Source organism: Notechis scutatus, chromosome 6 (genome assembly GCF_049901735.1).
Source record: "Notechis scutatus isolate UNSWTSFEM ecotype Mainland chromosome 6, rNotScu1.2, whole genome shotgun sequence".
Lineage (NCBI taxonomy): Eukaryota > Metazoa > Chordata > Lepidosauria > Squamata > Elapidae > Notechis > Notechis scutatus.
The window spans coordinates 26,207,415-26,234,709 of record NC_142014.1 but is presented as its reverse complement, the minus strand read 5'-3'; the positions used below and the strand labels follow the sequence as shown (position 1 = coordinate 26,234,709).

At 43.0% G+C, this 27,295-nt stretch overlaps 1 protein-coding gene across 2 annotated transcripts; it reads right to left on the bottom strand.

The window, feature by feature from the left end:
• On the bottom strand, nt 1-27,295 carry NDUFA9 (NADH:ubiquinone oxidoreductase subunit A9). Of its 2 annotated transcripts, none has more exons than XM_087967723.1 (11): nt 26,345-27,295; nt 24,838-25,002; nt 22,394-22,491; nt 21,193-21,284; nt 19,416-19,557; nt 18,518-18,620; nt 17,700-17,767; nt 16,306-16,382; nt 7,627-7,722; nt 2,537-2,603; nt 1-268 (listed from the first exon to the last, which is right to left on the bottom strand). In XM_087967723.1, exons 2-11 carry the CDS (start codon nt 24,935-24,937, stop codon nt 95-97), a joined length of 1,017 nt encoding a protein of 338 aa, XP_087823849.1. In that variant the 5' UTR covers nt 24,938-25,002; nt 26,345-27,295; the 3' UTR covers nt 1-94. The 2 variants fall into 2 exon arrangements, with proteins under 2 accessions (XP_087823849.1, XP_026533012.2); XM_026677227.2 differs by having other exon boundaries at nt 27,208-27,295.

Genomic DNA, 27,295 nt, shown 5'->3' with positions numbered 1-27,295 from the left:
TTTATCTAAGATTTTAATATGCTTTGTACAGAATTCTTCAAACCAATGAAGCCAACATAATCTTCAGCCCAGAAGTCTTAAAGAGATTCATATGTTACATATGAGTGACAGGGGTGGCCGGTTTTGCATCTTCAAGTTCAGCGTTTACCCAGAAGGATTGACGGTGACGCCGTATAACTTCGATGGCCTTCATTTCAAGCGGAGTTGGGTTGATACCCAGGTCTTCCAATCCAGGGAGATCAGGAAACCTCTTATCAGTGATGTGGAACTTTAAAAGAAATAAGAAAAGACAACAATGGTTCCATCTACAGTGATGCGTTTAAACTCTGCAAATAATTAAATAAGGCTATTAAATAGCAACCCAAGGTAGATTTAAGGGAGGGGAAAGGCCATTTGCTTAAGATGTCTCATGGTTACAGTATTAAAAAAAGGGGTTTTTTTTGTCTCCCCTGGAAAAGATGGTTAACAGTTTTGAAGGCGGAAGAGGGGTTTATGCCCCAACGGCAGGTAAAACGGGAGAACCATCTTCTAGAACAGTGGTGGCTAACCTTTTTGGGCTCCTGTGTCAAAAATTGTGCGCGTGTTAGTGCGCGCGCACACTCACATGCCAGCACCCAGAACGCAATGCGTCCTCTCATGCCCCCTGCGCATGCATGCGCAATTCCTCCCACCATCCCCTTACCTGCACTGCGCCACACAGCTGATTTTTCGGCTGGTTTCAGGCCTTTTTCGGCTTCCCAGAGGCTTGGAAAAAGCCTCTACAAGGCTTTTCAGGATGAATAATAGGCCCATTTCGTCACTTCCGGTATTACAGGAAGTGACAAAACGGGCCTATTCGGTCTGAAAAGCCTTGCAGAGGCTTTTTCCAAGCCTCTGGGAGGCCGAAAAAGGCCTCAAACCAGCCTCAAAATCAGCTGTGAGGCACGCACATGCGCAGTGAGGTAAGTTTGCCTGCAGCTCGCGTGCCGGCACAAATGGCTCTGCATGCCGCTTGTGGCACGCGTGCCATAGGTTCGCCATCATGGTTCTAGGAGAAGGGAAACTCTGATTTCAAACTTCTACTGCCTTGTGGCTATATCTATTCTTGGAAATGGCTTCAGGAGTCAACCTTGAGGCAAAATCCGGAGCCGGAGTCCCAGAAGCAGTTTATGACTGTGTACAATCACGTTCTGGTAACTCCTGCGATGCAGCTGGAACTAATTGTATTGGCTCTGCCGTTCCATTAGACTATTTCAGTGACGTGGAGAGGGGGGAATCTGCTGCTTGGGTAACAGTTTATCCTCCATATTAAATCACCCAGGCCTCATGCTCTGGAGAGGACACTCCAGCTTTGCATACAGCATTGGAACAACACGGGAAGTGGCAGTGACCGGTTTCATAGCATGATACCATAGTCTATGGAGACTGAAGGATGCCAATTCAATTCAATTCCCCCCGCACAAATCACTAATCTGCTATTGAAAAGATTCCACAGTCGTTAGAAAATTGGTCGTTTTTGTTCCTTAGTGGGTGAAGCAACATGTTTTTTACATTTGAAAGAGTATGATGGGAAGAAAGATGTCCTGGTTCTGATTCATGTATTATTCAATTGCTGTTTGTATAAGGGGGCGTGAGAGAAAATGGTTCCTGCAGTCTGCAACCCCCCCCCGCCCCCGAAATCCATTCCTACTCCCACACCATTCCAAGAGTGGCCATCCCAAATTGTATAGCTAAAAGTCTGTAGAGATTCTCAGTCATCCAGGTCCTTAATTCCAGGTTGCTTCTCTCCTTGATTAGTTTCCACCCATTGCTTCTTGTCTTGCCCTCAGGTGCTTTGGAGAATAGCTTGACTCCCTCTTCTTTGTGGCAGCCCATGAGATATTGGAAGACTGCTATCATGTCACCCCTAGTTCTTCTTTTCTCTAGATTAGCCATACCAAGTTCCTTCTTCATATGTTTTAGTCTCCGGGCCTTTAATCATCTCTTCTCTGCACTTTTTCAAAAGTCTACATTCTGAAAATATTACTTTCCTGTGAGGACAGAGCCCACGTGTTAAGATAAAATCACAGTCCCATTCAGGGATCTGTTTGAAATAACTACTAGACATCAGCATTTTCATCAAGAATTTGCAGGATAGTAATTGCTCTAAGATCCATAGCCTTTTTAAAACTCAGGATTTTCATGAATTTTCCAAAACAAGAATGATAGGAAGAGTTCCTTCATCTTGAGATTTTCCATTTCTTTTTGTTCTTTGTTCCTTTTCTTAGAATTATCTCCTACAGTATTTCAAAATGACTTATTGCAACGCAAACCTGGGAAATGCCACACCCTGATGATAATCTTGTGTAAATGTTATTAAAATCAATATTTCTTTTCTGGCCCTTAAAAAAAAACACAAAATAATGCCCAGGTTACCCTGTTCTGTATTTTGACACAACATATTTTTGGTGTACTCATTACTGTGTTATCTGTTTCTGGCTAAAGGGAAAAACACCCTATCAACAAGAACAACATTAAAACTGAAAAAGTTATAAATGATTGCAGATTCCGCACTCACCCGATCGACTTTGTCTCTTGTTATCGATGGCTCAAACGGATTCATCTCAAAAAATCTCGCAATCAAGCTTCAATTAAGAGGAAGAGGAAGACCAAAGTAAATTCAAGTTGTCATTGCAGTGGTTAAATGAACAATACAGTCGTTAAGTAAATTTGGCTTCCCCATTGACCTGGCTTTGTCAGAAGGTTGCAAAAGGGGATCACATAACCCCCAGGGACACTGCGACTGACGTCCATGTGAGTCGGCTGTCAAGCATCTCAATGTAAATCATGTGACCTTGAGGATGCTGCTATGGTCGTAAATTGAAAAATGGCCATGTCACTTTTTCCAGGGCTGTTGTCAACGTCAGTCACTAAATGAACTGTTGCTAAGTTGAGGACTACCTGTATTCTATTGAGTGGGATCTATCCCCCAGACTGAACCAATGGGAATGCTGTTGCTACATCTCCCTCAGCAGCCTGGTTACCGACAATCTTCTACATAGCTGCCCTTCAATGGCAGAACCGAGTTTCCCCTAGCAATAGCCCTTAAGACTTATATACCGCTTCACAGTGCTTTACAAATCTCTCTAAGCGGTTTTACAGAGTCAGCACATTTCCCCCAACAATCTGGGTCCTCATTTTACCCACCTCAGAAGGATGGAAGGCTGAGTCAACCCTGAGCCGGTGAGAATTGAATTCCGGGCAGTGGGCAGAGTGAACCTGCAATACTGCATTCTAAGCACTGCGCCTGCACGGCTCAGATAGCGTAGCAATAGCACTTAGACTTATACACCACTTCAAGTGCTTTACACACCTAAGCGGTTTACAGAGTCAACCTATTTATTGCCCCACACAATCTGGGTCTTCATTTTACTGTCCTAGAAAGGATAGAAGGCTGAGTCAACCTTGAGTCTGTAAAGGATTGAACTCCTAGATTTGGGCAGAATCTGCCTGCAATACTACATTGTAACCAGTGCGCCACTACAATTTAAATAATAGCAATAGCACTTGGACTTATATACTGCTTCATGTTCTTTACAGGCCTAAGTGGTTTAGTTAGCCAACTTATTGCCCCCAGCAATCTGGGTCCTCATTTTACTGACCTCGGAAGGAGGGAAGGCAGAGTCAACCTTGAGCTGTTTAGGATCGAACTGCTGGCAGTGGACAGAGTCTGCTTACAATAATGCATTGTCACCAGTGGCCATCAGGGCTCCTATCCTTTTCTCTCTCCGTTTACTGATCCAAGACAGCACAACTGCAACCACACCAGTCCACTCAAAAACATACGACATGTATCCTCGTTAGATGATCAATCTGCAATTTTCCTAGTCTTCTTTTCTCCTCTTTTTGGAAAGAGGGAAAAATCTGTCCTTCTCTACTCCATGAAAAAGACCCTTTGGATATGTTGTGATCTTGCTCTCTCAGTCAAACTGATTTCACAACACAGGTCTAGATCAAAAGCCCCCAATTTTGGGGGGCCTAGGGACCGGTTCCATGGAGAGAGGTTTTTCCACGGACCGGGGTGTCTAGATAAAGTCTTGCATTATTACTGTATGCCAACCGTAAATCCTGAAAGCAAAATAATATTGCCATTATAAAGCCATCTAAGGTGATCAACCTTTTTCGGGGGGGCGGGACGGGGTTTGTCCTACCATCAAGGGAAGGCCGCGAGGAACCAAAAAAAAAACCCAAAAAACCTATAAAAAAAAAAAAAAAGGGCCACAAAAAAAAAAACAGCGGGGGAAAAAATTGTACAAAGGAATGGAAGCGCGGGGGGGGGGGGGGGAAAGAAAAATGAAAAAAATACTGTCAGATATAATCAGGGGAAATGAGGGTTAAAGTTATGCATCTGAAACTGTGGGTGTGAGGTTCAACGTGAGTTTAACTTCAGCTCAGGAGGAGGAGAAAAAAAAAGATCCCACAATAAAAGACCAGCTTTGTGAAAGGCGTATTGTGGAAGCAACGATATAAAAACAGTGCTCGACTTATTAAAGGAAACACCTTTGCAATATATACCGTTTCCCCCAAAATATGACCTACCCTGAAAGTAAGTCCTAGCTTGAATTTTACACATGAGCCCAATATAAGCCCTACCCCCCAAAATAAGCCCTAATTAAGATCCTGCCCACTCCAGAGGGGACGGGTAAAAATTAAGCTAGGGTGGGGATGGGGGGAGGGTAGAGCTGTCTTACTACTTACCTTTGGACAATTGTAGCCAGGCCTCACACACCCTGACACCTGCCGTGCCGGCTCACTTCTTCTGCAGCCGGCAAGGCTGGCAAGGCTTTCCTGAAGGCCTCTGGAGCTGATAACAAAGCTCCGGATCGATCAAAAGCTCTGTTATCGGCTGCAGAGGCCTTCAGGAAAGCCTTGCCAGCCACAGAAGTTCCTGAAGGCCTTTGACAGCAAAAAGGAGGCCGGGGGTGACGTGCACAAGTGAGGTTAGTCAGTGGGTGACATCCCCCGAAAATAAGACCTGGTGCCTTTTGTGGTGGCAAAAAAAAATTTAGACAGGATCTTATTTTCGGGGAAACAGGGTAGCCATCTAAAATACATCCTCTTTGAGTTCTACGGTTTTATGTATCAGGACACAGTAAAAGTCACCTGATCCTTAGCAGTTCTTAAAAGTGGATAAATACAACCTGAGATGCACAACAGCAGCACATGGCATATTACATCAGGTGTAATCAATAAGAAGGATGTAATCTACGCACACGTACACTGGGGCAGGCAACTCACAAAGGTTTTGAGACCTGGCTGCTCATTCAACAAATATGATCTTCCAATGTCAAGGGAACACTTATATGATATCTTGAGAGAAACTAATTGGGCCACACTCTAGATTTTTGATTGTCTTGGGGTGCTGCCTGCAAGTGGTCAGCAGCTGTGCTACTAACAAAACAACAGAGTTGGAAGGGACCTTGGTGATCTTCTAGTCCAACCCTCTGCTCAAGCAGGAGATTAATGTGGCTCACCATCTGCCAGTGGAGCTGGCGACTGACTCGGACAGTGAGGAGGTTGGGGAGGAACTTGGGCCAGTCCTGGAGTTTGGGGAAGGCTTTGATGGATGCTCTGCGTCGGAGGCAGAGATGGGGCCAGGGCCGTCTGACATTTATCAGATGCCTTCGGAATTGGAAATAAGTGGGGAAGAAGAACAGCTGGAGCCTGTTCCAGATGCGCGTATGCGCAGAGCTGTCAGGAGAAGGGAACAACTAAGGAACAGGGGTCGACTCACAAGAAAAAGCACAAGTGGATGGTGAATGGTCCCTTCCATAGGGAATAAATAGGAGCAAAAGGGAAGGGGTGCTTGCAGGAGACGTTTAGTTTGCTTATTATTGTGAAGATTTGCTTATCTGAGTTTGTGCCTCACAGAGACATCCTTGCCAGGTATTTTGTTTTACAGTATTGGGACTGGAAGCTCTCGGTCTGGCAACTATCCAAGGACTGATAAGATCTGTTGTTGCACTTAAATCTAGGAAGGATTATTGTTGGGAGTTTTCTGGGTGTGAATGCCAGGAATTCACATTACTAACCAAATAAAAAGGTTTTTTTTTGGGACAAGGAGTCTGTTTTGTGATTCTGTTCAGCCTGGGTCAGGCTATATCATTTCAGACAAATAGTTGTTCGGGTTTCTTTTTAAAAGCCCCCAGTGATGGAGCGCCCATAAGTTCTAGAGACAAGCCATTCCACTGGTTTATTGTTCTCATAAATTTCCTAGTTCTAGGTTGCTTCTCTCCTCGGTTATCTAAAACTTCGTAAAAAATTCCTAACAGGGAAAACAGAGGCAAGAGCGACCACAGGACAAACACGTGACCCTGAGTTTTGGCTGGAAAGAGTAGTGACTCACAAGGCAACGGGCATCGACAAATTGTAGCTCACGTGTCGAGGACCAAAGAAATAAGCACGGGGACAAACTTTTCTCCTCAAAATGCATCAAGTACAAAATTCGATGAGTTTCAAAGCAGCCGAGTACCAAGGTATCAATGTATTCTATTGTAATGTCTTAAAAAGTAGCTACGTAGCAACTACCACCTGTAGCAAGATTTGGGGTAGGAGGAGGAGAGGGTGCGTTAATGCCACTAATTCCTTCTTCCTCTGTTCTCATGATGCTTTGGGTCTACTGCAAGCCGAACTAGAATTCCCAGGGTTAACCCATAGTTGGGACTGTAAGTTTCTTTTCTTTTCTTTTTTTCTTTTCTTTTCTTTTTTTTTTTCTTTCTTTTCTTTTTTTTTTTTTTTTTCTTTTCTTTTCTTTTCTTTTTTCTTTTCTTTTCTTTTCTTTTTTCTTTTCTTTTTTTTTTTCTTCTTTTCTTTCTTCTTTTTTTTTTTCTTTTTCTTTTCTTTTCTTTTCTTTTCTTTTCTTTTCTTTCTTTCTTTCTTTTCTTTCTTTCTTTCTTTCTTTCTTTCTTTCTTTCTTTCTTTCTTTCTTTCTTTCTTTCTCTCTCTCTCTCTCTCTTTCTTTCTTTTTCTTTCTTTCTTTCTTTTCTTTCCTTCCTTCCTTCCTTCTCTTTCTTTCTTTCCTTTCTTCCCTCCTTCCTTCCTTACTCTTTCTTTCTTTCTCCTCTCCCCCCCTCTCTCTGTCTCACACACACACACCTCTGTATGGTTTGCCAATTGCACAGGGGCAGATAGGACAGAACTCCAGAGGGCCCAGAGGATCACTGGTTGCCCTCTCCCCTCTTTGGAAGAGCTTTATAGCTCCCGCAGCCTTAAGAAAGTTCAAAACATTCTTATTAAAGATCCATCTCATCCTGGGCACCCCTTTTTTTGAACTATTGCCCTCTGGCAGACGGTACAGGATAATAAAAACAAGCACAAATAGGCTGAAAAACAGCTTCTATCCCAGGGCAGTAGCTCTGTTGAATTCTACTATATAGTGCAGTGTTGGTGCAATGTTGGAGGTTTTCAATTCAATGTGTGGAGTGTGAAGGATGTGTGTTTGTGTTTATTTTCATGGTCATGATGTGCACTGAAGATGGTGTTCGATTTCATTGTACGAGGTGCAATGACAATAAACTAAACTAAACACATACACACATGTGATTCAACCATCCTTAAGGTTCAGCCTATGAAGGAACCCACCACCAACCAAGTAACCATTGGACTTACTGGTAGATGGGACTAGGCAGGGGGTACGTGAGGAATGGTCTGTGCATGACCGAATACAGGTACTTGACCATATCATACAAGATGTATCTGTGAGGGCTGCAAAAGGAAAAAGAAAAGAAAATTTATAATAGACATGAGAAACATGCAGTATAACAATGAGATAAGAACTTTTGAAAACAGATAGTCCTCAGCTTACAAAAGTTCATTTAGTGACCGTTAAAACGGCTCTTAAAAAAGTGACTTATGACCATTTTTCACACATACAACCATTGCCGTATCCTCATGATCAAAATTCAGATGTTTGGCAACTGACTCATATTTATGATGGTTGCACTGTCCCTGGAGGTCATCATTTGCTATTTTCTGATGAGACAAATCAACGGGGGGAAGCCAGATTCACTTAACAACTGTGTGACAAAGTTTAACCGCTGCAGGGACTGACTTAGCATGGCGGTACGAGAGGTCGTAAAAAGGAGCGAACGAAAACAAAGTGGTTTCCCTGAGCAATATACAATTCTGGTGGTTAAGTCAAGGACTGCCTGTGTTTTGCATCTAAACCGGGATGTACGATTAGTGAATATAAAAGACAGCTACTTTTCTTCCCATCCCCAGCTACAAAAGCACCAATCTTGTGTGTGTGTGTGTGGAGGTTCTCACTCGACCAGGTTGTAGTTGTATCAAAGGTGCTTTTTTGAAAAACTCAAGTGGGCTGTTCTTCCTTGCTGACGAAGAAGACCTTTCACTTCTCATCCAAGAAGCTTCATTCCATCTCCCCACCATCCAGTCACGACGGAGGAAGCTTCTTGGATGAGAAGTTGTTAAAGAAATGAGGACCTAAAATGGGTGGGAGTGCACTAAAAACCAAAGGTAGGCAAAGGTAGGTGAAGACCACCTCTGTTTGGCTGGCAATACACCCTCTCGGTTTAGGGAAGGTCATTTTTAACAAGCATCATGAGTCACCCCAGAATGATGGGGTATCAAAGTCTCACCATGTTTTATAGAAAGGGACATGCCAAAGCAAAACAAAATGTTGAAATTTAACTTTTATTATGTATGTGCGATAACAGAGAACCTTTGATTTAGGATGCGGGGGGAAAAAAAATCCCCATGAAATACGGAGTTCATGGAAAATTGGGAAATGAGGTTTCTGGGCCAGGGGGATGCTCTCCGTTCACACAGGGAAGGTGAGGTCCGTGCTGAAGAGGGAAGAGTAAAGTCCAGAAAAACACAACTGTAAATCAGCAATTGCATGGGAGTGATTGGCCATCTCCCTGTGTCTGGATGGGTCCCCCCCTCCCCCGTGTGTTTGCAGTCCTTTATTTCTTTTTTTAAAAAAATTAAGTTTTTAATTTTTTTTAACTTTAATTCTTCCGTTAAACAGTGTGTCATCTGGGTGCTATTACAATCAAAAGTTACATTGATAATAATTCTCTAATCTTACAATAATTAGATTAGAATTTAGAATAACAGAGTTGGAAGGGACCTTGGAGGTCTTCTAGTCCAACCCTCTGCTTAGGCAGGAAACCCTACACCACTTCAGACAAATGGTTATCCAACATCTTTTTAAAAACTTCCAGTGTTGGAGCATTCACAACTTCTGGAGGCAAGTTGTTCCACTGATCTAATTATTCTGTCAGGAAATTTCTCCTTAGTTCTAAATTGCTTCTCTCCTTGATTAGGATTATAATAATAATCAGCATTATGACTCGATTCATTTCTCCCTCTTAACATATCTTCTAATGAAAATATAATATTCTAATAGGTATAATAATTTTAACAATCTTATTAATCATCATCATCATATTGTTTACATCTCTTTCAACAACAACTGAACGAAAAACTGGTGACCTTCTATCGTTGCACCATAGAGAGTATCTTAACTTACTGCACCTCTGTATGGTTTGCCAATTGCACAGGGGCAGATAGGACAGCACTCCAGAGGGTTAACGTCATTGCCCAGGGGATCATTGGTTGCCCTCTCCACTCTTTGGAAGAGCTTTATAGCTCCCCCAGCCTTAAGAAAGTTCAAAACATTCTCAAAGATCCACCTCATCCTGGGCACCCCCTTTTTTTTTAACTATTACCATCTGGCAGATGGTATAGGATAATTAAAAACAAGGACAAATAGGCTGAAAAACAGCTTCTATCCCAGGGCAGTAGCTCTGTTGAATTCTGCTGTATAGTGCAGTGTTGGTGCGGTGTCGGGAGTTTTCAATTCAATGTGTGGAGTGTGAAGGATGGTGAACCTACCGCACACATCATAAGTGGCACGCAGAGCCATTTGTGTTGGCACACGAGCTGCAGGCAAACTTACTTCACTGCACATGTGCGCGCCTCACAGCTGATTTTTTTCAGTTGGTTTGAGGCCTTTTTGGGCCTCCCAGAGGCTTGGAAAAAGCCTCTGCAAGGCTTTTCAGGTCGAATTATAGGCCCATTTCATCACTTCCTGTTATACTGGAAGTGACAAAATTCGGCCTGAAAAGCCTTGCAGAGGTTTTTACCAAGCCTCTGGGAGGCCAAAAAAGGCCTCAAACCAGCCGAAAAATCAGCTGTGAACCGCAGTGTAAGTAAGGGGAGGGCGGGGGTGGGGATTGCACGCGCATGTGCAGGGGGCGTGCATTGCATTCTGGGTGCTGGCACACGAGAGCATGCATGCAATTTTTGGCACAGGAACCCAAAAAGGTTAGCCACCACTGTTCTATACCCAAAAGTCTGAACCTTACAAAGAGAAACATTAAAAAAAAATCAAGAAACTCAGCCTTTCCACAGCGTTTTCCTCCTAATTAAAATCAGAAGAGAACGATGAAATGTTTTAAAGGTGAACATGCCAATGAACATATACTCACAACAACGTATTGCGAATCCCTGTCAATGATTCCTAGCCATTTATAACACGATGTTTGTCCCTGCTAAATGATTGGAAGCAACCAAACCATAAACCTGTGGGTTTATTTACTTAGACATAGTTATGCGCTACTCCACTGAGTAGCATTGGAGTAGCACCATGCTGAGCAGTTTCCCATCCTCCTGAATGTAAACTTTGAATTGTTTAAAAATTAAAAGCAAACACAGTGAGGGACAAAACATTAACCAAAGAAAAATAACCACCTGCCATCCCAAAGGTGTTTTTTCAAAAGGTTTTCTTTGGGGTTGTTGTTTTTGCCTTGAAAACATTTCGCTCCTTGCCTGAGAAGCTTCTTCAGTTCAGGAAGAAGCAAACCAGCTTTTTGGAGGGCTGGGGGTCGCTCCGGTCGAGATAAAGAAATGGGGAGAGCCAAGGCAATCGCCAAAGCTGACCTTGTAAGACTTGAATCCAACAAGTCAAAATTAACCCTTTTATTTTTATTGTATCTGTGTGGCCATGTGACTGGGTGGGTGTGGCTTCTTCTTCTTCTTCTTTTTGCAGCACCACCCCATGCTCCATTTTTTTGCCTCCTGGGCCTCAGGGAAGATTCCTAAGGGGCCGTTTTTGCTCCCGGGAGGCTTTCCTGAGGCCCAGGAAGCAAAAAACGGAGCGTGGGGGAGGAGGGGCACGTGGCAAAGCAGTAGGACAGTGAGGGAGATCCCGGCACAGCTGATCGTTGGGAGGAAAAAGAAATACTGTAAGGAGTGACCGGGCGGGGTGGGCGGGGGATAATGCATGCGCGATAAAGACTGGGTGGGGTGGGGAGGAGCGGGTGGAGAGGGGCGGGACCATCCAGAGGCACGAACTGCGCAGAATCATAACAACCAGTTGTACCAAACTGGTCCAAACCGGTAGAGCCCCACCCCTGCTCACGCATCACTACAAAATCTCCAGTACCGTAAAGCCTACAAACTTGAAATTTGGCACGGATCTTCCTCTTGGCTTCTTGGTGCTAAGAAAGGATTTTTTTGAAATGACCATCAGAGCTATTAGTATTTCCTATATTATTATTATTAACACGCTCTGATGCTAAGGAGTTCTACTCCCCCTCCCCACCTGAAAAGAAATCTGTTCCAAAGGCAAAACACAAGCAGAGAAGAGTTTCAGTTTCACTTTGAGAGCTCCAAGCAGCTTTAGTACAGAACAGTTGAGCTAAGCCACGCCCAGGCTCCTTGCTGTCTCCTTCTTGCTCACACAGCAAATATTGCTTCCGTTTCCAAACAGCCCTCAACTCTCTCACACACTGACAGGAACGCTAGTCGGATGAATACCAATATGATGTTGGTAGGAAGAGGCGGAATCCCGCCCCTTATTTTCCTCCCCCAAAACTAAGCCTGACCGCATAGTTTCGTAGTGAAGCACGGGTATCGAGCTAGTTTAAAATAATTTTTAAGGTCGCAGGAATGATTAAGTACACGAGAGTAAATACATTATTCCTGCGACCTTAAAAATTATTTTTTCTGGAAACATTTGGGAGCCGCAGAGTTTACCCACCCCTCATTTTAAACACAATTGGGGCTGGAATGTGGAATACTGGGCCTTCATTTTAAAGCTTTTTTCCCAGTATGAAAACTATGTAATATTTCAAGCCAAGTTATCAGACCTCTGAATCTTTGTAAATCAAAATGTCAAACTGGGTAAAATGTAAACCAATAAAAAGTATAAGCCCGTTTCATCTTGCCCTACTATGCTTACCCTACAAGCAGATTGGGATGAGAGGCTAATTGTGGCCTATTTCCAACATCAATAGATTTCTTGGCTTTAAAAACAATCACTAGTTTTTATTTAGTTTGAACACAATATAGTAGTACTGATTAAGGGTTTCTGGTTGTTGTTTTTTTTTTGCCTGACGCACAACCTCACAAAAATACAATGGAGATGGTATAATAGCTTCAAAGGAACCTAGTTCTCAGCTCATAATACTTCGTTGAGTGACCATTCGAAGTTACAACGGCGCTGAAAAAAGGGACACGGTCGTTTTTCACACTTACGACCGTTGCAGTAGCCTCATGATCTGTTGTGGTTTGCTGGTAGCCTGTGCAGACGGCAGCGGAATTGGACAGTGAGGAAGAAAGGGGACCAGTCAGGGAGTCTGGGGAGGACTCCGACAAGGGTCCTGCATCCGATGCAGAGATGGGGCCAGGACTATCTGGGAGTTATGTGCTGACTCTAGAGCCTCCGGAATCTGGAAGGAGAAAGGCAGAGGAACAAGGGGAGCCTGTTCCCAGTGTGTGAGTGCACAGAGCTGCTAGAAGGTGAGAGCAGCTGAAACAAAAGGGGAGACTTGGGAGTAAGGCTGGGAGGTGATTGCCCCTCCCATAAGACATAAAGGAGGAGCAAAGATAAGCAAAGTCGTTCGCTCTGTTCGGATTAAACCTTGAAGCTCTGTGTGGACTTTCGGTTGTTTTTTACAGTTAATTTGGCACTTTAGTTGTTGGCAGCAATTCAAAGGAGAGAAAGGTGGGTGCTTATCTCGAGGAACTGTTTGGGACCCATTACGGGCTGGGAATGAACATAATTCCCAGCATTGAAATAAAACAAGAGTTGTTTGGACTAAACGTGTGATTAATTACGGTCTCAGGAAGCCTTGGTCAGAACATGATCAAAATTTGGATGCTTGGCAGCTGACTCACATTTATGACGGTGGCTGTGTCCCAAGGTCATGCAATCCCCTTTTGCGACCATCTGACAAGTAAAGTCAATGTGGGGAAGCCAGGTTCACTTAACAAAGCTGGCTACTACCTTATCAACGGCAGTAAGATTCACTTTGCAGCTGAAAGAAAGGTCGTAAAATGGGGCAAAACTCACTTAACAAATGTTCTGCTTAACCACAGGAATCTCGGGCTCAGTTGTGGTCATAAGTCAAGGACTGTCTGTGTTAGTCATACACAAAGAGGCAGGCATAGAATTTAAGCATTGATTCTACCCCCTCCCCAAATTTCTGGAAACAAGCTGTATGAAATGCATGGCTGTCTAAGCTTTAGAAAAGCTCGACTGGTGTCATAGTTAAGGCATCAAGCTGGAAGGCTGGCGGCTGTGAGCTTTAGTTCTGCCTTAGGTACAAAGATATCTGGGTGTCTTTAAGCCAATTCTCTCTCTCTTTTTCTCTCTCTCTTTCTATCTTTCACTCTGTTCTGACCAAGGCTTCCGAGACCGTAATTACACACACGCTTATTTTAAAAACAAGACTTGTTTTATTGCAACACTGGGAATTGTTTTCATTACCAGCCAGTAATGAATCTCAAACAGTCCCTTGAGATAAGCACCCACCTTTCTTTTCGGTGAAGTGCTGCCAATAACAGAAGTGCCAAATAAACTAGAACAAAAACCACCCGAAGAGCTTCAAGAATGAATCTGAACCGAACGAACAACTTTGCTTCCTGCAAAGGTTTCGTCATCTTTGCCTGTCCTTTATACCTTATGGGAGGGGCAATCACCTCCCAGCCTTACTCCCAAGTCTCCCCTTTTGTTTGAGCTGCTCTCGCCTTCTTGCAGCTCTGTGCACACACGCACTGGGAACAGGCTCCCCTGGGTCCTCTGCCTCGCTGCTGCCAGACCCTGGAGGCTCCGGAGTCAGCACCCCACTCCCAGATGGTCCTGGCCCCATCTCTGCATCGAACGCAGGACCCCGGTCCAAGTTCCCTCCAGACTGATCACCATTCTTCCCCACTGTTCGATTCCACTGTCGTCTGCACAGGCTGCTGGCGAACCACAACTCTCTCTCTCTTTCTCTCTCTCTCTCTCTCTCCCTCCCTCCCTCCTTGTATCTGTCTGTCTGTCTGTCTCTCTCTCTCTCTAGAAAGGGCAAGCCACTTTTGAAATCATCCCAAGAGTCAAAATTGACTCAAAGCCACAATAAATATTGATCTTTTGGGTCATCAGATCTGAAACAAATCTAAATCACTGCTTAGTGGGAACAAGTGATTCCATATTTACTCATTTGTTTCCTCAATTTCTTAGTCTCATCCAGCTCACCAAGTGCAACGGCGTGCAGTTTAGCTTTAAAACCAACCAACAAAATAACAAGGGGAGCAGAAATATCTAAGGAACAGTACAAGGTAGGAGTCCTAAGGGAGTTTTCATAAACATTTTGAACTTTTTCAAATGTTTAAATGGGAGAAAACTGGATGAGGTGACTAATGTCTCTGTTCCAAAAGAATATTCAAACCATTCTTAAATAATTAAAATCTGTTGGACAAATAATTGAATAAGAGAGAAATGCAAAGTTACAAAAAAACTGGAGGCAGGTAACATAGGGTAGACATTTCTTGATCCACCATAGGTGATTTGAAAAAAAGCTTGGAACTGTGATAGGTCACAAATTGATTATAATGTTGTAGATAGAAGGAGGGTTATGTTAGTGTAGTAACAAAAAACCAAGAGTATGAAAGCATCTTTTCCAACAATGAACTATTATCTAATGGAATCAGACTTTCCTAATCACAAACAGTATTAGTTCCAAGTTATTCTTCATTAGGCAGAAATTCAATTTTTAATATAGATGGCCACTTTGACCCCTCTTTCAAATCAAAACCAAAAATTTGAGTGAGGGGTCGAAGAGGTCACCTACATCAAAGGAGCCATCTACATTAAGAGTGAATAGCCCTCTCTCAACGGAGGGCAAGGGATATAGCAACAGCACTTAGATTTATATACCGTTTTATAGTACTTAACAGTCCTCTCTAAGCAGTTTAGAGTCAGCATGTTGCTCCCAACAGTTTGGGCCTTCATTTTACCCATCTTGGAAGGATGGAAGGCTGAGTCAACCTTGAGCCTGGTGAGATTCGACCTGCCAAATTGCAGGCAGCTGGCTGCAGCAGAAGTAGCCTGCAATACTGCATTAACCACTGTGCCACCGAGGCTCTTACGATATCACCTATCTCCTGTTTGCAGCACAGTCCTTTCAGAAGTTCCAAGAAGGCTCCCCACCCATTTGCACTTCTCAGGTGACCCCGAGGGCACAAGTAAACCTCCCAGTGGCCTCAATGACTCTCAAGAGAGAGTGCTAACAACCAGATGACTACAAGGAATATAAATCCTACCATCCTCCACCATTCAGTCAGAACTGAAGAAGCTTCTGGGATAAGAAGCGAAAACTCTTCAAGAAAAAAAACCACAAGGAAAGTCTAATTCTTGAGTCTTGACGAATGTATCTTTTCTTTTATGTACACTGAGAGCCTATGCACCGAAGATAAATTCCTTGTGTGTCCAATCACACTTGGCCAATAAAGAATTCTATTCTATTGCAAAAGCACCTTTGGTTCATTCTAGAAAGCTAGAGAAGAGGTGGGAAGTAAACTCAGCAGGCAGCATTGTTGATCGGCCACGCTACCACCTCAAGTGGTCAACCATGCTCTCACCTGTGTATAACATGTATAGCATCCCAACCAGAAGGTATTTATGACAGGTAGCTGTGATGAACCATGATCGCTTGAGACAACACATACACTGAAGGTTCTTTCCCAAATGAAATAGGGAAATTTGCTAATGTATCAATAAATCCAGACAACCCCCACAAAACAGATCTGTCCAGAATAGGGAATCCAATTTTTTGCGTGATGTTCTTCGGCCATTTGAGAAAAATCACTCTATAGCAAACGGCTGCACTTTCCCAGTCCATCCCCAAAGAGGCACTAATGGTGGACCTAGGAAACAAATTCTCTGTTTGATGTTTTGATGGGTATTTTTTTTTAAAAAAAAGAAACACAAAAATATTAAAGATGGAAAATATACTATAGTTATTTAGATAAGAAAAGTAAAAACAGGATACGTACCCAACCAATGCGTATGTTTTTCCTTTAGAATCAGGATCCTTGATAGCATTAATTATTGCCCGGGCTACATCACTCACCTATCAAATAATATTCAACAGAAAAAAATATTGATATGATTAATTACAATTTTTGAGGTTAAACAAAATATACAGGTAAACCTCGACTTACAACCACAATTGAGCCCAACATTTCTGCTGTCAAGTGAGTTGCGCCCCATTTGTGACCTTCTCTGCCACCGTTGTTAAGTGAATCACTGCAGTTGTTAAGTGAATCATGCAGTCATTAAAACGATTCTAGCTTCCCCTATTGACTTTGCTTGTTCGAAGCTCAGCTGGGAAGTTTGCAAAAGGGGATCACGTGACCTCAGAGAGTGCAACTGTCATAAGTACATGCCAGTTGCCAAGTGGACAAATTTTGATCACGTGACCTTGGGGATGCTGCAATGGTTGTATGTATGTGTGAAAAACGGTCATAAGTCCACCTTTTTTTCCCAGTGTCATTGTAACTTTGGTCACTAGACAACCGGCTATAATTCAAGGACTACCTGTTGTGGTTCGCCAGCAGCCTGTGCAGACGGCAGCAGAATCGGACAGTGGGGAAGAACGGGGAACCAGTCCAGGAGTCTGGAGAAAACTCGGATGAGGGTCCTGCGTCTGATGCAGAGATGGGGCCAGGACCATCTGGGAGTGGGGTGCTGACTCCGGAGCCTCCGGAGTCTGGAAGGAGCGAGGCAGAGGACCCGAGGGGAGCCTGTTGTCAGTGTGCATGTGTGCAGAGCTGCTAGAAGGCAAGAGCAGCTGAGACAAAAGGGGTGACTTGGGAGTAAGGCTTGGAGGTGACTGCCCCTCTCATAAGGTATAAAGGACAGGCAAAGGAAGAGAAACCTTTGCAGGAAGCAAAGTCGTTCACTCTGTTCAGATTAAACCTTGAGGTTCTGTGTGGACTTTGTACTTTGGTTGGTTTTTTACAGTTAATTTGGCACTTTAGTTATTAGCAGCAATTCAAAGGAGATAAAGGTGGGTGGTTATCTTGAGGGACTGTTTGGGACTCATTACGGGCTGGGAATGAAAATAATTCCCAGCGTTGAAATAAAACAAGAGTTGTTTGGATTAAGCATGTGCTTAATTACAATCTCAGGAAGCCTTGGTCAGAACAGTTTGCTTCCTGCCCAAACAAAACAAACCTCTAATTAGAAATGGAGCAGCTTCGTGCAGAGAACGCTCAGCTTTAGCAACAGCTAGCTCTGCTGGCAAACCAACTAGGCTAGCTCCAAGCTCACACTACTCCACCTCCTCCCTGAAGGAAGTGTCCATGGCTGTGCCTGGTAAGTTTGATGGCAACCCATCAACATCAGAACACTACCCAGGCATGAAATAAATTTAATTGGTACTTACATAGACGGGCTGCTTCACGGTTTTCTTGCCAAAGCCAATCATTGGTACTCCGCCAAAACGTCGCATTTCTATATGAAGGCATAGGTAAGTTTGTGACTTTATATTGACTGTTTCCTCATGTGTTTTGATTGCTTATTGTGCCCTATGACTATCATTAAGTGTCGTACCTTAGGATTCTCGACTCTTGATGAATGTATCTTTTCTTTTATGTATACTGAGAGTATTTGCACCAAGGCAAATTCCTTGTGTGTCCAACCACACTTGGCCAATAAAGAATTCTATTCTATTCTATTCTATTCTATTCTATTCTATTCTATTCTATTCAACACAAAACAAAGCAAATTCTTCAAAATCCATCTACAAATACCATGAGGCTGAATTGTGCTAAAATTATTCCCTGAACTAACCAATTACATATTTGTGTAGTCCAACGTTAATAAAATTTGCACTACTCACAACACGATCTCTAATTGTTATATAGATGGGAAAGCCTCCAAAAATTGTAGATAAAAAGGCTAATTGTAGTATTATACGTCCAGTAACCATACATTTACAGTATTTTTTTAAATGATCAAATAGGAAATGTTCCCCAACTGAGGTTAAACTAACAATATTTCCTAGAATCACAAGAAAGGGTTTTTTAAGACCAAGATCTGAAAGGTTTATCACTCTACAGATTTAAATAAGAACCTTATTTAAATTTAAATTTTTTCATATCAATAATGTAACCACGGAATGGAAAGCAACTTCAGTAGAGTATGAAGATTTTGTCAAATACTCATCTCTTCAGTAAATCTATGTATTACAATAATACTTACCTGCGTAAGTGTTTATAAATCTATCTTCTCTCCCATATACATCAGCAGGTTTCATAATGATGGCATCTGGAAATTCCTCTCTGACAACTTTTTCTCCTTCTGCCTATGATCAAGTCATTGAAAGTTTGTCAAATTTCTCATGCAAGGTGCAAGAGAGAAGTAATTTCAACAGCCAAATCTTAGAGTCCCAATTGTACATTTGGTCGTTTCAATACCCTGGCCAAGATACCAAGCTGAACACATGTCATCCATGAGGACAATCTTTAAAGTGAAAACTGGCAGCTGGTTTGGTTTTTAGCCAAAATCTGGCAGCGTTGAAAACTTAAAATGATTTAAAATGAAAATGATAGGAAATGGGATCTTTTTTCCAGACACAGACTTGATAGTAAGGATGTGCAAACCAATTTTGGTAAGTTGTAAGTTGAGAACTCTGTTAATTCATCCATAAAGACTTAATGATGAGCAGTTGCTTTCAAAGGGATTTGATAAATTCATGGAGGACAGGATTAGAGTTCTCCCCACGACCAGAGGTGGCATTCAGCCGGTCTGGACCGGTTCTGGAATACCGGTAGCAGAAATTTTGAGTAGTTCAGACAACCGGCAAATACCACCTCTGGCTGGCCCTGCCCACCCAGCCCCTCCCATTCTTGTCCTATATTCCCTTGTTTTTTAGCTCAGCTGATTCGTGTGGCAGAGCGGATTGCCGTGCCTCAGCTGAGGTAAAAAACAGGGTATCTCAGGGAGGTTTTTGAGGGCTTCACATGTGCGCAAAGTGCACTCTCCGTAGGAAAAAAATGTGGAATCCCCCCACGGCCCATAACCCTTAAAACATAAATATTACAAAACAGCAGAATGTAAAAATAAAAAAATAATAATATAACATTGCTGAATAACTTACTTTAGTTCTAAGGTATTTTGAAGGACTTTTACTGTCTGAGTTTAAGTGAGAAAAGTGAATCAATTTTTCTACTCCAGACTGCTTTGAAAGGCGAGCGATGTCTCTAGGGATGGAAACGAACACATCTTCATACTTGAAGTTTCTAAATCAAGAAAATAATGGAATGTGCAGAAATGAGTAGATTAACAATGGCAAGTAGAGAACAGGAAGAAAGGGAGTATTATAAGATTTGGAATTTATTTTATGAATGGTTAGACAGAAGAGTAAGAAACTGAAATATGTGGGAATAGTAATAACATATTATAATTGATATTGAATGAGTAAGAAAATGAATATAATTTAATAAGGATGAAAAGTGTTCTTCAAAAATAATAAGTATAAGGTTAATGATAAAACAATAATTGAGCAAAATGATATAAAATGTTGATTAGAATGGTTATAAATATCAGTAAGTAAGAAATGTATATTATTATGTGCACCAGATATATGTACCCAACCAACACACTGTTGAACTGAAAGATTGTTTTATTTGTTGTTGTTTTTGTTCTAAAAAAAAAAAGATACTTGAAGTTTCTAAAAACAGAACCGAAACCAAGAATTTGTATCACTCATGCTCATGGAAAAAGTTATTTTTTTTCACACCAGGATGGCGTTGCACAGAACTATGGGTAATCCTTAAGTTACAACAATACACTGTGACAGTTCGGCGCTGAAAAAGGTGACTTATGGACATTTTTCACACTTACGACCATGGTCACATGATCAAAAGACGCTCGGCAATTGGCACCTGCCTATTTATGACAGTTGTGGTGTCCCGGGATTGTGTGATCACTTTTGTGACCTTCTGACAAGCAAAGTCAATGGGGAAGCCAGATTCACTTAACAACTGTGCTACTAACTTAGGTTGTAAAATGGAGCAAAATTAATTTGACAGCTGTCTCACTTAGCAACAGAAATCTGAGGCTCAATTGTGGTCGTAAGCCGAGGGCAACCTGCATTAGATTTATTCCTCTCTTTTACTTTGTCCAACTCTTGGCAGTGGGCGTAAGTTCCTTGCCTATTTTCCCCACAATTGTGATGACCAGGGCATGACACAAAATAACCAAGTCACAAAAATAGAAGAAAGTCCCTTGAATGCCTTCCAACTTGGCCCCAATGTCCAATTATCCTCAGCTGGAAATCAAACTCTTAAAGAAAACAGTTTACGGAGGGAGTAAATGCAGTCCGCACCAAAGTAAAGTTAATTCGAAATACAAAACCAAACAGAAACCACACTGAAGGAATTACTAGGGCAGGCAAAGATGATTAATTGCAGACTTCTACCAGATAACAGCAGCAACCACAGTTGGGAGAAAGCCAAAACACAGATAAGCTCCGACAAGAATAATACACGCTTTGCTTCGAGCACTGGCCCATGCGCAGTCCTCACAGCTGCAGTCCATGAAGGGGATCAGGGCCCCTTCCTCCCCCATAGACCATGCCATTCACGTTTCTCCCTTATCCACTCCTCCCTGCGTGCCCTAGGATGAAGAGAGGATGGGCCTGAGTCTTCCTCTGACTGCCCAGCCAGCCTGTGCCCTTCCCCAGTTTCCTCCACAACCTCCGGAGCCACACTCCCACTCCCTGTTGGCTATTCCTCCTCTCCCTTGGAGTCAGTCTCCAACAGGGGCATGACAACAACAACTCTGTGGGGTTGAACTGAGGGAGGATGCCAACAAAGCCTCTCTGGTACCATGATGGTCAATTCTCAATTTATTTCAGCAGGGGGAAAACTTACTTCGTTTCCCAATCTCTTCCAATCAGGTTGATTACCACATGGCTGTTTTCAAGAGCTTTTCGGGTAGAATCTTTGTCACGTGAATCCCATTCCTGGTAACCACAAAAAACACAAACTGTTTAATGATGTCTACAGACCTTTCATAAAGTATGCCCAGTAGTTCGTGTCCCATATAACAGCAACAGCACCTAGACTTATATACCACTTTATAGTGCTTTACAGCCCTCTCTAAGCAGTTTACAGAGTCAGCCTACTGCCCCCAACAATCTGGATCCTCATTTTAATGACCTTGGAAGAATGGAAGGCTCAACATTGAGCTGGTGAGGATCGAACTGCTGGCAGTTGGCAGTCAGCCTATAATACTCACTGCACCACCAAGGAGAAGGAGAAAGGAATAAGAGAAGGAAGGAAGGAAGGAAGGAAGGAAGGAAGGAAGGAAGGAAGGAAGGAAGGAAGGAAGGAAGGAAGGAAGGAAGGAAGGAAGGAAGGAAGGAAGGAAGGAAGGAAGGAATAGCAATAGCACTTAGACTCATATACTGCTTCACAGTGCTTTACAGCCCCTCTCTAAGCGGTTTACAGAGTCAGCCTCTTGCCCCCAACAATCTGGGTCCTCATTTTACCCACCTTGGAAGGACAGAAGGCTGAGTCAACATTGAGATGGTCAGAATTGAACTGTTGACAGTCAGCAGAATTAACCTGCAATACCGCACTCTAACCATTGCGCCACCACAGCTCTTAACACTTTTGTCTTAACGAGATCATGCAGGTAGTCCTCAACTTAAAATAGCTTATTTAGTGACCGTTCGAAGTTACATCACTGAAAAAGTGAGTTATGACCATTTTTCACACTTATGACCCTTGCAGCATCCCCGTGTCATGTGATCAAAATTTGGATGCTTAGCAACTGCCACTTATTTAACAAGCTAACTTAACAACTGCAATGATTCACATAACAACTGTGGCAAGAAAAGTCATAAAATGGGGCAAAACTCACTTAACAAATGTCTTGTTTAGCAATGGAAATTTTGGGCTCAATTGCAGTCTTAAGTCAAGGACTACCTGCATTATGCTCTTCCTAGCACAGACCAAGTTGTGAGACTAAGAATCACAGGAAAGGCGAAGTCTGAGTTAGAATATTTCTACTTGTTGTTGTTTTTTTGTTGTTGCCTTCATAAGGATTTAAGGAAAACTCACACCATACCAGAAAAATGAGCTGTCCCAGGTCACCCATGGGCCGAAGGTAGAGGAGATCGTACTCATCACAGCGATATGGGATGACGACTTGAGAACCGATACGGCCTAGAAGAATAAGAAATAAGTTTATTTGGAATGTTATAATTACAGGATATTGAACACCAGCTCTATACCCATGCTTCGCTACAAAACTATGTGGTCAAGCTTAGTTTTTGGGGAGGAAAATAAGGGAAAAAATTATGCCTCTGCTTATCAGCATCTATCAGTATTCATCTGGCCAGCGTCTTCTCAGTGTGTGTGAGAGTTGAGGGCTGTTTGGAAACTGAAAGAGTATTTGCTGTGTGAGCAAGGAGACAGCAAGGAGCCTGGGTGTGGCTTAGCTCAGCTATTCTATAGTAAAGCTGGTTGCTGCTGTGAAACTAAAACTGCAACTCCTCTCCTCTGCTTGTGTTTTGCCTTTAGAGGAGATTTCTTTTCAGGTGGGGAGGGGGAGTAGAACTCCTTAGCATCAGAGCGCGTTAATAATAATAATATAGGAAATACTAATGCTCTGATGGTCATTTCAAAAAATCCTTTCTTAGTGAGCACCTAGCAGCCAAGAGGAACATACGTGCCAAATTTCAAGTTTGTAGGCTTTACAATTCTGGAGATTTTGTGATGATGCATGAGTGGTTTTCGGTTTTGTATATAGAGATTAGCATTAAGCCATAAACATATTTTTACAGGTGAGATTACAAAAGTGGGGTTTTCCAGAAGCCCTCTGCCCAATAGTCTATACAGCAGTGGCCCCCAACTTTTTGGGTACCAGGAACCGGTTCCGTGGACAGAGGTTTTTCTGTGGACTGGAGGGGACGTGGTTTCACGTGCTGCTTGCATACCACAGATGGGTCTTAGCTTCAGTGGTGGGATTCAAAAATTTTTACTACAGGTTCTGTGGGCGTGGGTTGGTGGGCATGGCAGGGGAAGGATACTGTAAAATCTCCAATCAGAGGTGGTATTTGCCGGTTCTCCGAACTACTCAAATTTTCTGCAACCACCTCTGCTTAGCTTGTTTGTGCAGCCCAGTGTCAGGATTCCGGCAGTTACTCCAATTAAACCATGAGCCTCGAGCCACAATCCCAAAACTAAAAAAGATTTATTTGAAGGTAACATTCTACATCTGACATTTACCTGGGCAAAGCCAACTCTGAGATATGTAATTCACTGTCACCCTTGATCCTGCTTTCCCCACCACCACCCCTCTGGGTGTATCATCCAACGACAAACGTCCATAGCCAAGAGTTATCAATCCTGCTCTCCAATTAGATTTTTGCGAGGCAGAAGCTTCAGTCATCTAATCAGTCTTTGAAGAAAATATGAATGGAATGTACTTTCGATTCCACACTGCTGCCTGCTCTTTGAAACTCCCCTCCCTTCTTTCTGTTGACAACTATAAAACATGTATACAAAATGTTTTATGGGTCGACACCCAGTTTCTGGCACGCTGCGGCCTGGTGTCGGTCCACAGGCTGGGGGTTGGGGCCCCCTGATCTAGAGACAGTTTGGTCTATAATGAAGGCTAGAAAGTGGGAGACAGTGAGTTCTAGTTCCACCTAAAATTTATTCAGTATCATTCAAAATCTGCAGTATTATCCACAATCTATTTTATTGTATCAATGGTATGCAGTTATCAAAAGGTATCTCTTTTTTTGTAAGATCCATGAAAAAAGCAAGAGAATTTAAAGAAATTTAAATTCAATATGTGTATATTAACACATTTTTCTAAAATTCCTTGCTAATTTATGACAGACCCATTTGAAAATAGCTTTGTTCTCTTTTAAACATCCCGAATACTAAATTATATTAACTTCATATTTTTGTTACTTATGTCTACGTATGACCATTTTATGAAAAATCCTTCAGATTGTTCATTTGAAAGAAATTTTAAAATACTGCTAGAGGATAAATTTGTAGCCTTTACCGTCATAATTGAATGGCGTATTATCAGATATGTTAAGTTGGATGAGCAATACATTGATAAACATCCTGTCAAGATTCCAACACTTAACACCATTTAAATCATGAGTCTTTAGCCAAACTCCAAAAAGATTTATTGGGAGTTAGAAGATGCGGCATTGCCTGGGTGTAGCCGACTCTGAGACACATAATTCATTGTCACCCTTGACCCTGATTTTCCCCCACCCCCTGGGTGTGTCATAATTCATATTCTCCAATGGGACACATCCATAGCCAAGAATCATCAATTATACTCTCCAATTAGTATTTTGCATGGCAGAAACCTCAGTCACCTAGAAACTATCTTTAAAACATTTATAGAATGCAGTTTCGGTTTGCAAGCGGCTGGACTGCTCCCCCCTCCCTTTCTGTTGGCAAGTCTAAAAAGACCATAGAAATATTTTATGAGTTGACACATTCATTTAATAAATGAAGTCTATCCTTCTCATATATTACCTAAGTGATTAACAATATATCGGCCGATGAATCCTGTGGCCCCAAAGACTGTGGCAACAATACCACTAACCGAAGAACGTCCACTGCGACCATGTGGCATCACCGTATAATGAACCGAGCGGTCTTGTTGAAGAAGCGACAATACTCCTGGATGAATGCCATACCCTAAAACACAAGGACACTGAGCATGATACATATGAATGCACACTCGTCGCCATGATTTCAAGTAGGTTGTTGCTGAAATACAGGTAAGTCCCTGACTTAAGACCACAATTTTGGACGCAAAATTTCCACCGCTAAGCGAGACAGTTGTTAAGTGCGGTTTATCTCATTTTACAACCTCTTGCCACCACTATTAAGTGAATCACTGCCGTGGTGAAGTTAGTAGCACGATTGTGAAGTGAATCTGGTTTCAATCATAGATTTTGCTTGTCGGTGGGTCGCCAAAGGGGCTTACATGACACCCCCCCCAGGGACACTACAACCGTCACAAATATGAGACGGTTGCCAAGCGTCTGAATTCTGATTTGGTGAGCATGGGGATGCTGCAATGGTGGTACATGTGAAAAACGGTTATACGCCACTTTTTTCAGTGCTGTTCTAACTTGGGTCAGTAAATGAACCATTGTAAGTCAAGGACTCTCTGAATACCTTCCCCTTTATCCTGAATATATAACAACAAATCTATTCTAGGCAACCTCATCTCGTTGAAAGCTTTAGCTTCCCTGGTATCAGAAAATTAATATGAAAAATAAATAAATAATTGAGCCCTTTTTTCTGGTGATGCATCCCTCGGTCACCTTCTTGCTTTGCCCTTCCTGATTTTCAGATCCTGAAGCAGATTTTCCGCTAATTTGCTTGCAATCACAGAACTAGAATAACAAGACTTGGAAGGGGACCTTGGAGGTCATCTAATCCAGCCAGTCTGCCAAACTTTCACGCACCGGGGACTGGTTCCGTGGACAGGTTTTTTTTTCCGTGGACCGGAGAGGACGTGGGTTCGTGTGCTGCCTGCATCCCACAGATGGGGGCTTCACTTGTTTGCCCGGCCCGGTTTCTGGCATGTCATGGACCACAGTGACGGTCCACGGACTGGGGGGGTTGGGGACAGCGCGCCATTCAAAGTGGCCACAACGCGCCATTTCGGAGTTGCCACTGATGGGCCATATGCTAAAATAAAGCCAGATCATGGCACACACTTCAAAGTAAATCAGGAATCCTGCAATTGTGGAGTCTGCCTAGCACGATCAAAGAATCCTTATCCACAGAAGATATGCAGATGTAAATCGTGTAACAATCCTGGATAATTGGAAAGCTGATAAAAGTAATACAAGAGTTAGCCAACTTGCATACCTTAGCTAAAAATTCCTTGCAGCAAATCAAATTTATATTAGATAACTCCTAGGGATTTCATTAACCAAGACCTAGGATTACGGACAGTTAGAGACCAATAGAACATATTGTAGAATTATTATTAAAATGTTTATTAGATGATATTTCTTATTACCTCACTTCGTCCCACTTTCTCTTTTAGTGAAAATGTATAAAACTTGCTCAATCCTTTGTTCTTGGCTCTTGGCCTTTTGACCTTTTCCTTGAAGTACTCCAATAAAGAGATATCAGAAAACCTGCACCTCATGTCTGGCGTTCATCATTGGCTTTGGCACCAGGCTCAGACCCAAATTGGGGACAACAGTTCGTTTAGTGGCCGTTCAAAGTTGGAACGGCACTGGAAAAAAAATGACTCAATGACTTTTCCCCCCTACTTAACGACAGTCGCCGCATTCCCCCCTCCCCACGCTCACGTGATCGAAATCCAGCTGTCTGGCAAACGGGTTCATACTTATGACCGTTGCAGTGTCTGATTTCCCCTTTTTGTGAACTCCTCGCAAGCAGTCAATGGGGGCAGCAGGATTCATTTAACAACCGTGATTCCCTTAGCAACTGTGGTGGTGAAAGGTGCGAAACAGGAGAGGGGGAGCACAACTCAGCTTAACCGATGTTTCGCTTAACAACCGAATATTTTGGCTCTGTTGCGGTCGTAAATCGAGGATTTCCTCTATTGAGCGGGGGGGCCCTTGCAGCAAATCTCCCCCCCGGGGCTTTTTTGCATGACAGGGAAGGAAACGGGGCGGCTTCCGAGCGGAGAAGCCACGGAGAGCCGCTTCCTCGCCTGACGGGCTGTAGCGAGGCCACTCCGGGAAAGGGGAGCGTTGGAAAAAATAAAGCCGCCCCTACGGGCGTCCTCCCGGTGACCTTCCCAGGCAGCGTCGCCGGGCCTGGGGTAAAGCCCCGTCGCTCCCTTGCCCGGGCTGAGCCCCAGCAGAGGCAGCCGGGCAGCCCCTCAGTCGCCCTCCGGCCCCGACTTACGCTTCCCGGGGGCGGAAAGCACCGAGCGAGGAAGGACGCGCACGAAAGCCGCCATCTTCCCCGGCCTTGGTGCAGAGCCCCGCCCCTC